Source organism: Tachyglossus aculeatus, chromosome Y4, assembly GCF_015852505.1.
Source record: "Tachyglossus aculeatus isolate mTacAcu1 chromosome Y4, mTacAcu1.pri, whole genome shotgun sequence".
Classification (NCBI taxonomy): domain Eukaryota; kingdom Metazoa; phylum Chordata; class Mammalia; order Monotremata; family Tachyglossidae; genus Tachyglossus; species Tachyglossus aculeatus.
Genome location: NC_052096.1, coordinates 1,582,754 through 1,597,117, shown reverse-complemented (window position 1 = coordinate 1,597,117; position 14,364 = coordinate 1,582,754). Strand labels below are relative to the sequence as shown.

General features: G+C 50.7%; 1 protein-coding gene across 1 annotated transcript; it reads right to left on the bottom strand.

Annotated features, from left to right (window-relative positions):
• Positions 1-4,845: 4,845 nt before the first annotated feature.
• On the bottom strand, positions 4,846-13,139 carry LOC119946757 (lymphocyte antigen 6 complex locus protein G6f-like). Its single transcript, XM_038768205.1, has 6 exons — positions 13,118-13,139; positions 11,146-11,469; positions 9,635-9,898; positions 6,366-6,524; positions 5,487-5,553; positions 4,846-4,877 (listed from the first exon to the last, which is right to left on the bottom strand). Exons 1-6 carry the CDS (start codon positions 13,137-13,139, stop codon positions 4,853-4,855), a joined length of 861 nt encoding a protein of 286 aa, XP_038624133.1. The 3' UTR covers positions 4,846-4,852.
• Between the last annotated feature and the right edge of the window lie 1,225 nt (positions 13,140-14,364).

The window sequence follows — 14,364 nt, the reverse complement described above, 5'->3', positions numbered from 1 at the left end:
CCTTGACCGTCTGGGCCAAAGGCTGGGGAGGTGGGGGGGGGGACGGGACACAGGACCCCCTCCCCCAGATCAGTAGATGGAGGTGGGGCTTGGACTATAAACCTTATAACTTCCTTCCCACTCCACCATCTACCCCTCCCACAGTCCCTTGAAGATCCAGGCCAGGGCTAAGGCCCCAGTCAAGATAGCGGAGGGGGTCGCAGCGGTGGAGCCATTGCAGAGATGGCCGTGGCAACATGTGCTGAAAGTGGTATAGACCACCCCTGCTACCAGCTCTGTCTCCTCCCGGTCACAGTGCTGAGCGGCCACGCAGGCGGGACGGTGCTGGGTCAAGGTCACCGTGGCTACGGGAGAGAGGGGCACCGGGGTCAGGTGGAGGAGGCCGGGACCCCCGATCTCACGGGACGGGGACAGGAGTTGGGGTAGGGATCACTGGAAGCAGGGGCTGGGGACAGGATGGAGGGGGGCTGTGGGAGAGCAGAGGGTGGGGAAAGTTGGGACCAGGGCTGGATAAATAATGATGGCATTTATTAAGCGCTTACTATGTCCAAAGCACTGTTCTAAGCACTGGAGAGCTTACAAGGTGATCATGTTGTCCCACGGGGGGCTCACAGTCTTCATCCCCATTTTACAGATGAGGTAACCGAGGCCCAGAGAAGTGAAGTGACTTGCCCAAAGTCACACAGCTGACAATTGGTGGAGCCGGGATTTGACCCCCTGACCTCTGACTCCAGAGCCCGGGCTCTTTGGTTCCCGACGCCGGAGCTGGGGGCTGGAGCTGTGGTCTTGGGGGATGGGAGATGAGGGCAGGTGGGACAGGGCAGTGGGGTAAGATGGGAACAGGGGTGGTTGGTGGGGGGCTCCAGAAGCAGGAGCTGGGGGCTGGAGCCATAGACTAGGGGAAAGGGGAGATGAGGGCAGGACAGGGGGCTGTGGGAGAATAAGGGGTGAGGGGAGGATGGTAGGGGGCTCCGAGAGCAGGGTCTGGGGTCCGGAGCGGGAGAGAGCGGGCCCGCAGATACTCACAGTGCTGGTAGTGTCCGGGGAAGCTGACCGGATCCTGGGGGTGGTCCGGGGGCCACCGGTCCACCAGGCCGCAGTACTCCCCTTCGTTGCACATCCTCTCCGACTGCAGGCAGGAGCCCTCCGGGCTGCAGTAGTAGCACCACACCTGGTGCCCTGCTGCCACAAAGACCCCGTCACTTGGGGTCCCCAGGACGGGGGACACTCCGGAGGGCCAGGGGCTCAGGGGCTCGAGAGTCCAGCAGCAACCGAGGGCCGAGCCGGAGGCAGGGTTGGGGTGAGGAGACCCCCAGAATTGGGGCTGAACACGGGCCGGAGGACGGAGGGAGGGATGCACGGGATCCTAGGAGGAAGAGGGATCTGGGGAGAGGGCAAGGGGCTGGGGACGGGACCCCCCGGGGGCTCTCCTCACCTGTGGCAGCATCCAGTAAGATGAAGAGTACAGTTGCGATGTGAAGAGGAGCCATGGCACCTCACTCCGGCTCTTCTTCTCTGACTGAAGCCCCCAAGGCAGGGCCCTGGCCCATCTTATATCCCCCACGCGCTGGACTTTATGGGGTTATTAACTAGGGTTGGGGTGGGGTGGGGGAGCCGTGTCTCACCCTCCAGGCGCCTGGGGTGGGAGGTGGGGCGGGGCGGCTACTGGAGCCATGCCACCCCCCAGCCCCGGGACTGATTCCTCTCACCCCTCAGGGTACTGGGTTCTGATGCTGGCTCCGCCGTTTGCCCTCTGTGTGATCTAGGGCAAGTCACTGAATAGCTCTGGGCCTCGGTTTCCCCAACCATAAAATGGGGATTCACTCCCCCTTAGACTGTTTGGGACAGGGGCTGTGTCAGACTTGATCATTCTTGATCTACTCCAGCACGTAGTACAGCGCTTGGCACATAGTAAGTGCTTAATAAATACCACAAATAGTGTTTATTATTATTATTATTATCACGGGCTGGGGTTTAGAGGCTCTTCTTCAGCTAACCCACTCACCCCCCTCCAGCCTCCCTGAAGCACAGTCCAGGAATCTACTTTCCTATTTCCCCCATCCCTATTCTATTTTCTTTTTATGGTATTTGATCAGTGCTTACTGTGTGCCCGACACTGTTCTAAGCACTGGGGTAGCTACAAGGTGATCAGATTGAATACAGTCCACATCTCACATGGGGCTCACAATCTTAATCTCCATTTTACAGATGAGGGAACCGAGGACCAGAGACGTGGAGTAACTTGCGAAGGTCACACAGCAGACAAATGGCAGAGCCGATATTAGAACCTAGATCCTTCTGACTCCCAAGCTGGTGATCTATCCACTAGGCCATGGTGCTTCTCTAATTTCTCTCTCCTACTTAGAATGTGAGCCCCACCTGGGACCTTATGATCTTTTATGTCATTCAATCATATTCATTGAGCGCTTACTGTGTGCAGAGCACTGTACTAAGCGCTTAATAGCGCTAGTATCCACCCCAACGCTTAGCACAGAGCTTGGCACTTAGTAAGTGCTTAACAAATACCACTTTAATGTCTGTCTTCCCCTGTAGACTCGTAGACAGGAATTGCATCTACCAATTCTGTTGGATTTTACTTGCCCAAGTGCTTAGTACAGTGCTCTGCATAAAGTAAGTGCTCAGTGCATACAGGTAATTGATTGATTGATTGATCTGTCCCTTCTCCTCTTAGCTTAATCAATCAATTGTATTTATTGGGTGCTTACTGTGTGCAGAGCACTGTATTAAGCATGTGGGAAAGTACAGAGTTGGGTGGCACATTCCCTGCCCACAGTAGGCTTACAGTCTAGACGGGGAGACAGGTAAATGAATTAATTAAATTACAGATATATACACAAGTGCTGTGGAGCTGAGGCGCTTTCTGACCAGGGGGGCCTAGTGAGCCTTTTTTTAAAAAATGGGTTTGTTAAGCGCTTATTATGTGCCAGGCACTGTATTAAGCACTGAGGTCAATAAAAGCAAATCAAGTTGGACTCAGTCCCTAACCCACAGTCTTAATCCCCATTTTATAGATGAGGAGATTGAGGCCCAGAGAAGTGAAGTGCCCAGGGCAAGTGACTCACCCAAGGTCACACAGCCGACAAGTGGCAGAGCCTGGCTGAGCCCCCAGGTCCTTCTGATTCCCAGGGTCGGACTGTATCCACTAGGCCACACTGCTTTAAGACAGGTCCTCCCTGTCCACCTGGTCCAGGGTCCCACCCCTTTATCTCCCGCCCCAGGCCTCCCCACCCTTCCTTGGGTGAGACCGGGTGCCTGTCTGGTGATGAGCCCCCCACACTCCATCTTTGGTGATGCTTTAAACATTTATTTAGGGCGCGGTGCGGGACCATAAACCCCAGAGCGATAATTACCTGGGGATGGATGACAATTATTGCTGGTGACTTGGTGGCTGCCCATGAATCAAAGGGAGCTTCAGGGAGGGTGGAGAGGGGGGCCGTGGCCCCCTCTGACCTCTGCCTGCCTCGGTTCCCCCAGCCCAGACAGCCTGGGTCTCAGCTTCAGCTCCCCGGGGCTGCAAGAGCCAAAAAGCGGCAGAGGAAGAACCACAGAAGAGGAGGTTTGAAGGGACAAAGAGTGATGGAGATTCTATTTATTTTATTTTGTTAGTATGTTTGGTTTTGTTTTCTGTCTCCCCCTTCTAGACTGTGAGCCTAGACAGTCCCTAGTTGGGTAGGGACTGTCTCTATATGTTGCCAGCTTGTACTTCCCAAGCGCTTAGTACAGTGCTCTGCACACAGTAAGCACTCAATAAATACGATTGATTGATTGATTGATTGATCAATCAATCATATTTATTGAGCGCTTACTGTGTGCAGAGCCCTGTACTAATCGCTTGGGAAAGTACAATGTAACCCAGTTAGTAGACACATTTCCTGCCCACGATAAGCTTACGGTTCAGAGGAGCGACGTGGCCTAGTGAAAAGAGCCTGGGTCTGGGACTTAGAGGACCTGGGTTCTAATCCTGGCTCCACCATTTGTCTGCAGGGTGACATGGGGCGTGTCACTTCACTTCTCTGAGCCTGTTTCCTCTTCTGTAAAATGGGAATTCAATATCTGTTCTCCCTCCCCCTTAGACTGGAAGCCCCTTGTGGGACAGGGATTGTGTCTTATACCACTTACCCAGATACTGTACTAAGCACTGGGGTAGATACAAGATCATCTTGTATCTTGTATGGTCAGACACAGGCCAGATCCAGTCCCTGTCCCACAAGGGGCTTCCAGTCTAAGGGGAGGGAGAACAGATATTGAATCCCCATTTTACAGATGAGGAGACTGTGGGCAGGAAACAGCCAACTCTTTTATTGTATTATTGTACTCTTCCAAGTGCTTAGCACAGTGCTCCACACACAGTTAGCGCTCAATAAATACGATTGATTGATTGAGGCCCAGAGAAGTGAAGTGATTTGCCCCAAGTCACAGAGCAGACAAGTGGTGGAGCCAGAACTAAAACGCAGGGCCTCTGATTCCCAGACCCGGGTTCTTTTCACTGGGGGGTATGAATGTGAGTGAGTGGGTGTGTACGTGCGTGCGTGTTTACCACCTGAAGTGGGGGGGTGTCAGGGAGAAGTGGACATTGCCAGGGGACCCTCACAATCGTCGCAGTGGCACCGGCCAGGGCAGGCCACCGCACATTGCTAGGAGGGGTGAAATCATTGATGCCATCACTGAATGGACAATTCCCCACCTCTACACACACATATACACACTGTTGCTAGGAGGCCAGGGGGCAACAACATCAATGAAGCTGGGCTCCCGATGGCATCACAGGACCTGAAACTGGCTTTGCCAGGAAACCGGAGCCCTTCAGTCCCTGCTGATGGCATCAGAGAGGTCACATGGCCTTGGCAGCTGAGGGGCTGTGGAGGACAAAGAGTACAAAAGACCCTCTAGACTAGAAGCGCCTGGTGGGCGGGGAACGAGTCTATCAACTCGGTTGTATTAGACTCCCTCAAGCGCTTAGTCCAGTGCTCTGCATCATCGTCATCAATCGTATTTATTGAGCACTTACTGTGTGCAGAGCACTGTATTAAGCGCTTGGGAAGTACAAATTGGCAACATATAGAGACAGTCCCTACCCAACATGCAGTAAGTGCTCAATAAACTTCGTGTGGTTACAGAACGTGTCCACCAACGCTGTTATACTGTCCTCTCCCAGTCCAGTGCTCTGCACACAGGAAGTACTCAATACATATATATGATTGATTGATTAATAAATACGATTCATTGATTCTGACCTCTGGGGAAGCAGCGGAGATGAAGGGTATCTTGACTTCCTCCCTTCCCGGTCTTCCCCCCCCCCCCCCCACCCCGCCTCTCTCCCTCTCTCTCTCTCTCCCTCTCCATTTGGGCTCTCCGTTGGAACCACTAAACCACTGTCCTCACTGGTACCCTGCCCCACCCAGCCCCAGCCCCCCTACCCCCACCCTCTCCCCACCTGGGACCCCAAAATCCCAGTCCCTCCTCACCAGGCCATAGAGGAATGGATGTTTTCATAGACCTGAATCTCGGGTTTGAATTCAGAAGTTGAGGTGCCTACAAGAAATATATCCAGAGAAGTGGGACGTGAGAAATCTGTCACGTCCCTCCCTTACCCTACTGTCTCCATCCCCCTGAAGGAGTTTAGGGTTCAAGGCAGATCAATTTGGGAGCTTCCTTCTTGTGGAAATGAAGTTCTGCCCTGACCCCTGAGTTCAAGAGCCTGTTTTTTTCTTAATAATGATAATAACGATGGTATTTGTTAAGTGCTTACTATGTGTCAAGTAGTGTTCATTCATTCATTCAATCGTATTTATTGAGCGCTTACTGTGTGCAGAGCACTGTACTAAGCGCTTGGGAAGTACAAGTTGGCAACATGTAGAGGATTCAAGGTAATTAGGTTGTCCCACGTGGGGCTCACAGTCTTCATCCCCATTTTACAGATGAGGGAACTGAGGCATAGAGAAGTTAAGTGACTTGCCCAATGTCACACAGCTGACAAGTGGCGGAGCCGGGATTAGAACCCATGACCTCTGGCTCCCAAGCCCTTGCTCTTTCCATTGATCCACGCTGTTCAGCGCTTACTATCTGCCGAGCATTGTAGTAAGCGCGGGGGTGGATCCAAGCTAATCAGGTTGGACACAGTCCATGTCCCACGTGGGGCTCGCCGTCTTTTAATCCCCGTTTTGCAGATGGGGCCCAGAGAAGTTAAGCGACTCACCCATGGTCACACAGAAAGACAAGCGGCGGAGGCGGAATTAGAACCCAGATCCTCTGGCTCCCAGGCTGGGGCTCTATCCACTAGAGAGCTCTGCTTCAGCAGAGGCTTCTCCACTGTTTGGTCCAAGCCTCCGGGGGTGGCACCTTACCTCCCCGCTGGGCCGCCCGGTCTCTGCGCTTCCAGACCATAACGCCCAGGACCAGGATGGCCAGGACTTGGCTCAGCACACACAACAGCAGCAGGATCCGGGTGAAATCCCAACCCTTGGTAGAGTCACAGTGGGTGAAACTGGAAACTCCAGAAGTGGCTGGAAGGGAGGATGGAGAGGAAGAAGGGTAGGCAGTGGGGTGGATTCTCCTCCCCTTGTTGGCTAATAATGATAAATAATGAGAATAAAAAATGGGATTGAGCACTTCCTAGGTGCCGAGAACTGGAGTAAGCATTTCATTCATTCATTCATTTGTATTTATTGAGCGCTTACTGGGTGCGAAGCACTGTGCTAAGCGCTTGGGAAGTACAAGTTGGCAACATCTAGAGACGGTCCCTACCCAACAGCGGGCTCACAGGCTAGGAGGGGGAGACAGACAATGAAACAAAACATATTAACTAAATAAAATAAATAGAATAAATATGTACAAGTAAAATAGATAGAGTAATAAATATGTACAAATATATATACATACATATATACACAGGTGCTGTGGGCAGGGGAAGGAGGTAAGGCGGGGGGACCAGCACTTAGAACAGTGCCCGGAGAGTCCACTACAACCGTGTTGGTAGGCACATTCCCTGCCCACAATGAGCTTACAGTCTAGAAGGGGAGATGGGCAATAATATGAATAATTTACAGATATGGACATAAGTGCTGTGGGGTTGAGGGTGGGATGAATACCAATCAATCAAAGGTATTTATTGAACGCTTACTGTGTGCAGAGCACTACACTAAGTCTTGGGAGAACCCAATACAACAGAGTTGGTAAACATGTCCCCTGCCCACAGCGAGTTTAGGGGGAGACTAACATTAGTATAAATAAATTACGGATATGGACATAAAAGTGTTGTGGGGCTGAGGATGGGACAAATACTAAGTGTCCAAAGGGAGCAGACTGTAGCAATAATAATAACGATAATTCTTGTTAAGCGCCTACTATGTGCCAAACATTGTACTAAGCACTGGGGTAGATACAAGATAATCACATGGGGCTCACAGTAGGAGGGAGCACAGGGACTGAATCCCCCATTTAGCAGATGAAGGAATTGAGGCACTGAGAACTTAAGTGACTTGCCCAAGGTCACACAGCAGACTCAGGTCCCCTGACTCCTAAACCCATACCATCCACTGGGCTTCAATGCTTAATCCAATGATCCCTCCCAAATCTGACAGAAGAATTCCAATTGCAGCCCAAATTCTCCCAACTTCTTCCTGCAGCTTCTAAAAATGGAATACCGTGATCTCACCACCGACCCCTCGCCCACGTCCTGCCTCTGGCCAGGAACACCCTCCCTCTTCATATCCAACAGATCACCCACGTTCATATCCATCCTAAAATCCCATCTCTTCCTAGAGGCCTTCCCCAGCTAAGCCCTCATCTCCCATTCTCCCATTCCCTTCTGTGTCACCCTTGCATTTGGATTCACACCCTTTATTCACCCCTCCCTAAGCCCCACAGCATTATGTCCGTACCCATCATTAGAGGGCTTAGTCAGGGAAAGCCTCTTGGAGGAGATGTGTCTTCAATAAGGCTTTGAACAGGGGATAGAATTTCCTGTCGGGTATTAAGAGGGAGGGCGAGAAGTCGGCGGAGAGATAGATGAGATCAAGGTATAATGAGTAGGTTGGCATTAGAAGAGCGAAGTGTGTGGGCTGGATTGTAGTAAAAAGTCAGAGACGTAAAGCAGGAGGGTGATGGAGTACTTTAAAGCTGATGGTAAGGAGTTTTTGTTTGAGGTGGAGGTGGATGAGCAAACCACTGAAGGTTCCTGAGGAGTGGAGAAATATGGCCTGAGTATTTTTGTAGAAGAATGATCCGGGCAGCAGAGTGAAATATGGACTGGAGTGAGGAGAGACAGGAGGCAGGGAGGTCAGCAAGGAGGCTGTAGCAGTAATCAAGGAGAGGATAAATGCTTGGATTAACGTGACAGCAGTTTGAATAGAGGGGAAAGGATAGATTTTAGCTATATTGCAAAGGTTGGACCGAGAGGATTTAGTGATAGGTTGAATATGTGGGTTGAATGAGAGAGAGGAGTCAAGGATAACGCCAAGGCTAGTGAGACAGGAAGGATGGTGCTGCCGTCTGCAGTGATGGGAAAGTCAGGGGAAAGACAGGGTTTGGGTGGGAAGATAAGGAGCTCTGTTTTTGGACATGTTAAGTCTGAGGTGACGCGCGGACATCCAAGTATAGATGTCTTGAAGGCAGGAGGAAATGCAAGACTCCAGAGGGGGAAAGAGATCAAGGTTGGAGGTGTAGATTTGGAAATCATCCGCATGGAGGTGGAGCCATGGGAGTGAATGAGTTCTCCAAGGGAGTGGGTGTAGATGGAGACTAAAAGGGGACCCAGAACTGAACCTTGAGGGACCCCCACAAACTGGGGGTGGGAGGCACCCACAAAAGTGACTGAGACTGAGCGGCCAGAAAGATAGGAGAAGAACCAGGAGAGGATAAATTTCAGTGAAGCTGAGAAGGAGAAGGGGGTGGTCGACAGGGTTGAAAGCAGCTGAGAGGTGGAGGAGGATTAGGATGGAGTAGAGGCCGTTGGATTTGGCAAGAAGGAGATCATTGGCGTCCTTTGAGAGGGCAGTTTCTGTGGAGTGAAAAGGACGGAAGCCAGTTTGAAGGGGGATCCAGGAGAGAATTGGAGGAGAGGAACTTGAGACACATTCCCTCCTACAACGAACTTACACTCTAGAGGAAAGTGCTTATTATGTGCCAGGCACTGTACTAAATGCTGGGGTAGATGCAAAATAATCAGATTGGACACAATCCCTGTCCCACGCGGGGCTCCGTGTCTCAATCTCCATTTTCAGATGAGGAAACTGAGGCCCAGGGATGTGAAATGACTTACCCAAGGTCCCACAACAGACAAGTGCCGGAGCTGGGAGTGGAACCCAGGCCTCCTGACCCCCAGGGCCGGCTATTTCCACTAACGGGTGCTGCTTTACCCTCTTTTCCTTGTCTTCCCCTCTCTTCTGCACCCCCTTGACTTGCTCCCTTTATTCATCCCCCCTCCCAGTCCCACAGCACTTATGTACATATCGGTCATTTCATTTATTTCTATTAATGTCTGCCTCTGCCCCACAGCGCTTACATGCATATCTGTCACTTATTTATTTATATTAATGTCTGTCTCCCCTTTGGAAAGAGCTACCCCACCCTCCTCTGTGCAGTCGCCGCCCCCCCCCGGGATACAGTCCCTCACCTGGCAGGGTGAAGTTGATCCCCTGGTCCTTATTCAGAGAGCATCGGATGTTCCTTGGCTTCTTGGATCGGCCTTCTCCGGGCCCCTCCCGGGGGCAGAGGAACAGCAGGGTGGCATTGACCTGGCTGAAGACCTGAGTCCGGCCCTTGACTCGGCCAGAACCCTCATGCCAGGACATGGAGTCCAGGGGCAGAGCCGAGGCCACCGAGCAGATAAAGATGGAGCAGGGGGCCCCGGCCCCGGTGTGGACCGTCATTTGGGTGCCTATGGGAGAATAAATCATAATAATAATTATGGTATTTGCGAAGCGCTTACTATGTGGCAGGCACGGTTCTAAGCACTGGGGTAGATACAGGGTAATCAGGTTGGGCCACATGGGGCTCACGCTTTTAATCCCCATTTTACGGATGAGGTAACTGAGGCACAGAGAAGGTCACACAGCAGACAAGGGGCAGAGTGGGGTTAGAACCCATGTCCTCTGACTCCCAAGCCCGTTTCCTGAGCGCTTAGCACAGTTCTCTAATGGTATTTGTTAAGCTCTTCCTATGTGCCAAGCATTGTTCTAAAGTCTGGGGTAGATGTTAGCTAAACAGATTGGACATGGTCCATGTCCCATGTGGGGCTCACGGTCAATCAATCCGTCATATTTATTGAGCACCGGCTGTGTGCAGAGCACTGTACTAAGAGTTCGGGAAAGAACAATTTCACAGAGTTGGTAGACACGTTCCCTGCCCTCAGTGAGCTTACAGTCCTCATTTTACAGATGAGGAGACTGAGGCCCAGAGAAGTGAAGTGGCTTGCCCAAGGTTGCACAGCCCTGGGAGCATGGGCCCAGGAGTCAGAAGATTGTGGGTTCTAATTCTGCCTCTGCACTTGTCTGCTTTGTGACCCTGGGCAAGTCACTTCTCTTCTCTGGGCCTCAGTTTCCTCATCTGTAAAACGGCGATTGAGAGCCCCACTGAGACCGGGACTGTGTCCAGCTCGATTTGTTTGTATCCACTCCAGCGTTTAGTACAGTGCCCGGCACATAGTAAGCGCTTAACAAATACCATCACCATCATCATCATCATAACGGTAATAATAGCATTTATTAAGCACTTACTACGTGCAAAGCACTGTTCTAAGCGCTGGGGAGGTTACAAGGTGATCAGGTTGTCCCACGTGGGGCTCAGAGTCTTAATCCCCATTTTACAGACGAGGTCAGTGAAGTGACTTGCCCAAAGTCGGGCAGCTGACAATTGGCAGAGCCGGGTTTTGAACCCATGACCTCTGACTCCAAAGCCCGGGCTCCTTCCACTGAGCCACGCTGCTTCTCTGTTGTTATCATTATTATTCAGGTCACCCAGAAGACGAGTGGCAGAGGCAGAATTAGAACCCGGGTCCTCTGGTTCCCAGACCCGGGATCTTTTCACGAGGCCACATTGCTTCCCTCCTACTGGGGGCACCTCCCCACCCTGAAATCTCCGGGATGACCTCTCCCCGTCGCGGCCCCCCGGGCCGCCCCCCGTCACCTTTCAGCACGGTGACGTCGTACATCTTCCAGTTCTGGTAGTCCCAGGCCGAGCCCCTCACGGAGCACCAGTATCGTCCGGCGTCTCCCTCCCGGACCCCGTCCAGCCTGAGCGAGTGGTTCCTCTGCAGCCTCAGCCTGGTGCCCACACCCTCGCCCATCACCGGGGCCCCCCCGGCCACGGGCACCCGGACCACCGTCCGCGTGGTGCGGTTGGCGAGGAGGTTGTGGAACCAGGACAGCTGCTCGTCTCCGTCCAGCGGGTCCGGCGCGGGGCAGGCCAGCTCGGCGGAGTCCCCCTGGATGATGTAAATCCTCTGGATTTCTTTTTTGGGGGGGTCGGAGGAGAGCGGATGCGGGGGAGAGATAGGTTATTTTAGGGGTTGGGCGGTGCGGGGTAAGACTTGTACTTAGTACGAGTCAGCGTAAGGCAGGTAAGACTTGTAAGACTTGAGAAGCAGCGTGGCTCAGCAGAAAGAGCACAGGTTTTGGAGTCAGAGGTCAAGGGTTCAAATCCCGGCTCCGCCAATTGTCAGCTGTGTGACTTTGGGCAAGTCACTTCACTTCTCTGGGCCTCAGTTCCCTCATCTGTAAAATGGGGATTAGGACTATGAGCCCTACGTGGGACAATCTGATCACCTTGTATCCCCCCAGTGCTTAGAACAGTGCTTTGCACATAGTAAGCGCTTAACAAATGCCAGCATTGTACTGCAGACTGTAAACTCATCCTCTGGTCTGTAAGCTCACTGTGGGCAGGGAGAGTGTCCATTATATTGTTGTATTGTACTCTCCCAAGCACTTAGTACAGTGCTCTGCGCACAGTAAGTGCTCAATAAATACGAGTGACTGACTGACTGACTCCCTCCCTACAGCCAGCTACACCGTTAAAAGAAAGGTGGAATGGTTAGGCATGTATCCCCTCTTTTCTGCAAAAGGAATCATTCATTCATTCATTCAGTCGTATTTACTGAGCGCTTACGGTGTGCAGAGCACTGTACTAAGCGCTTGGGAAGTCCAAGTTGGCAACATCTAGAGACGGTCCCCACCCAACGGTGGGCTCACAGTCTAGAAGGGGGAGACAGACAACAAGACAAAACATATTAACAAAATAAAATGAATAGAATAAATATGTACAAATAAAATAGAGTAATAAATACGTATAAACATATATACATATATATAGGTGCTGTGGGGAAGGGAAGGAGATAAGAATCCTTCCAAATGCTTCAAAGCGGCAACGGGAAGACGGCCAGATCCATTTCCAGAGAGGGAAAGGGGCGAAAAGGGAATCATTCATTCATTCAATCGTATTTATTGAGCGCTTACTGTGTGCAGAGCACTGTAGCGTGGCTCAGTGGAAAGAGCCCAGGCTTTGGAGTCAGAGGTCATGGGTTTGAATCCCGGCTCCGCCACATGTCTGCTGTGTGACCTTGGGCAAGCCACTTGGAGCCTCAGTTACCTCATCTGTAAAATGGGGATGATGACTGTGAGCCCCACGCGGGACAACCTAATCACCTCGTATCCCCGCCAGTGCTTAGAACAGTGCTTTGCAAATAGTAAACGCTTAAGAAATCATTATTATTATTATTACTAAGCGCTTGGGAAGTCCAAGTCGGCAACATATAGACAAGACGGTCCGTGTCTACCAACTCTTTTGTACTGTTCTCTTCCAAGTGCTTAGGGTTCAAATCCCGGCTCCACCAATTGTCAGCTGTGTGACTTTGGGCAAGTCACTTCACTTCTCTGGGCCTCAGTTCCCTCATCTGTAAAATGGGGATTAGGACTGTGAGCCCTACGTGGGACAATCTGATCACCTTGTATCCCCCCCGGTGCTTAGAACAGTGCTTTGCACATAGTAAGCACTTAACAAATACCAGCATTGTACTGCGGACTGTAAACTCTTTCAGATCACAGGAAGTGCTCAATAAATAGTACAGATGGAGTGACCAATAGATCCTGTCCCCCCAACCCACGGTCCGGCCCATTCACAGACATAGACAGGCTTACCTGATGCAAATCCCAGGGTTAGGAGAAGCAGGAAGATTTGGGAAGAGAGGAGCGGAGTTGCCATGGGGGGCCCCTGGGAGGGAGTGAAGCTAGACTGGGGACTGAATGACAGTGATGTGGGGGACAGTGCGCTGACAGATAAACCCCCCAGTGTCGTCTTTCACAACCCCAACGGGCCTGCTTTCCGGAGATAAGGAGGAAGCCGTCTCCTCTCTCCTAAAACTCGGAGGGCTCAAAGCCCAAATGCAGAAAATGTCAATCAGTGGTATTTATTGAGCGCTTCCTGTGGGCAGAGCGTTGTAGTGAGGGCTTAGGAGAGTAGTCATTCGATCGTATTTATTGAGTACTTACTGTGTGCCAAGAGTATGACATAATAAAGATGGTAGACGTGTTCCTTGACCTCAAGGAGCTTATCAATCAATGGTATTTATTGAATGCCTTCTATGTGCAGAGCACTGTACTAAGCACTTGGGAGAGTACAAAATGGGGATTAAGACTGTGAGCCCCCCGTGGGACAACCTAGTAACATAGTAACCCTTAATAAGTGCCATTATTATTATTATTATTATTATTAATAATAAATACGATTGAATGAATGAATGAATGAATGATGGAGGCATCCAACTCTCCCGATGTTGTCCAGGGCAACATCCTCCTTCCCCTCCCCACAGCACCTGTATATATGTATATACGTATTTATTACTCTATTTATTTATTTTAGTTGTACATATTTATTCTATTCATTTTATAAATATAATTAATTATATTTATTATTTAAATTGATTGATTACATTAATTAAATAATTAAATTAAATTAATTAAAAAACAAATTAATTAATTTGTTAATATGTCTTGTTTTGTTGTCTGTCTCCCCCTTCTAGACTGTGAGCCCGCTGTTGGGTAGGGACCGTCTCTATGTGTTGCCAACTTGGACCTTCCAAGCGCCTAGTCCAGTGCTTTGCACACAGTAAGCGCTCAATAAATACGATTGAATGAATGAATAATGGCATTTGTTAAGCGTTTACTATGTGTTAAGCACCGTTCTAAGGGTTGGATCGGGTAGAGACCGTCTCTATATGTTGCCGATTTGTAATTCCCAAGCGCTTAGCACAGTGCCGTGCACACAGAAAGCGCTCTATTTATTGATTGATTTTACTTGTACATATCTATTCTATTTATTTTATTTTGTTAATACGTTTTGTTTTGTTCTCTG

Bases quoted from the DNA above. Each gene is read 5' to 3' on its own strand.
- LOC119946757 (XM_038768205.1), bottom strand. From the start codon at position 13,139: ATGTCTGTGAATGGGCCGGACC. The intron at 9,899-11,145 runs GTGACGGGGGGC...ATTCTCCCATAG, and splicing joins CGACGTCACCGTGCTGAAAG to GCACCCAAATGACGGTCCAC. The intron at 6,525-9,634 runs GTGAGGGACTGT...CCTCCCTTCCAG, and splicing joins GATCAACTTCACCCTGCCAG to CCACTTCTGGAGTTTCCAGT.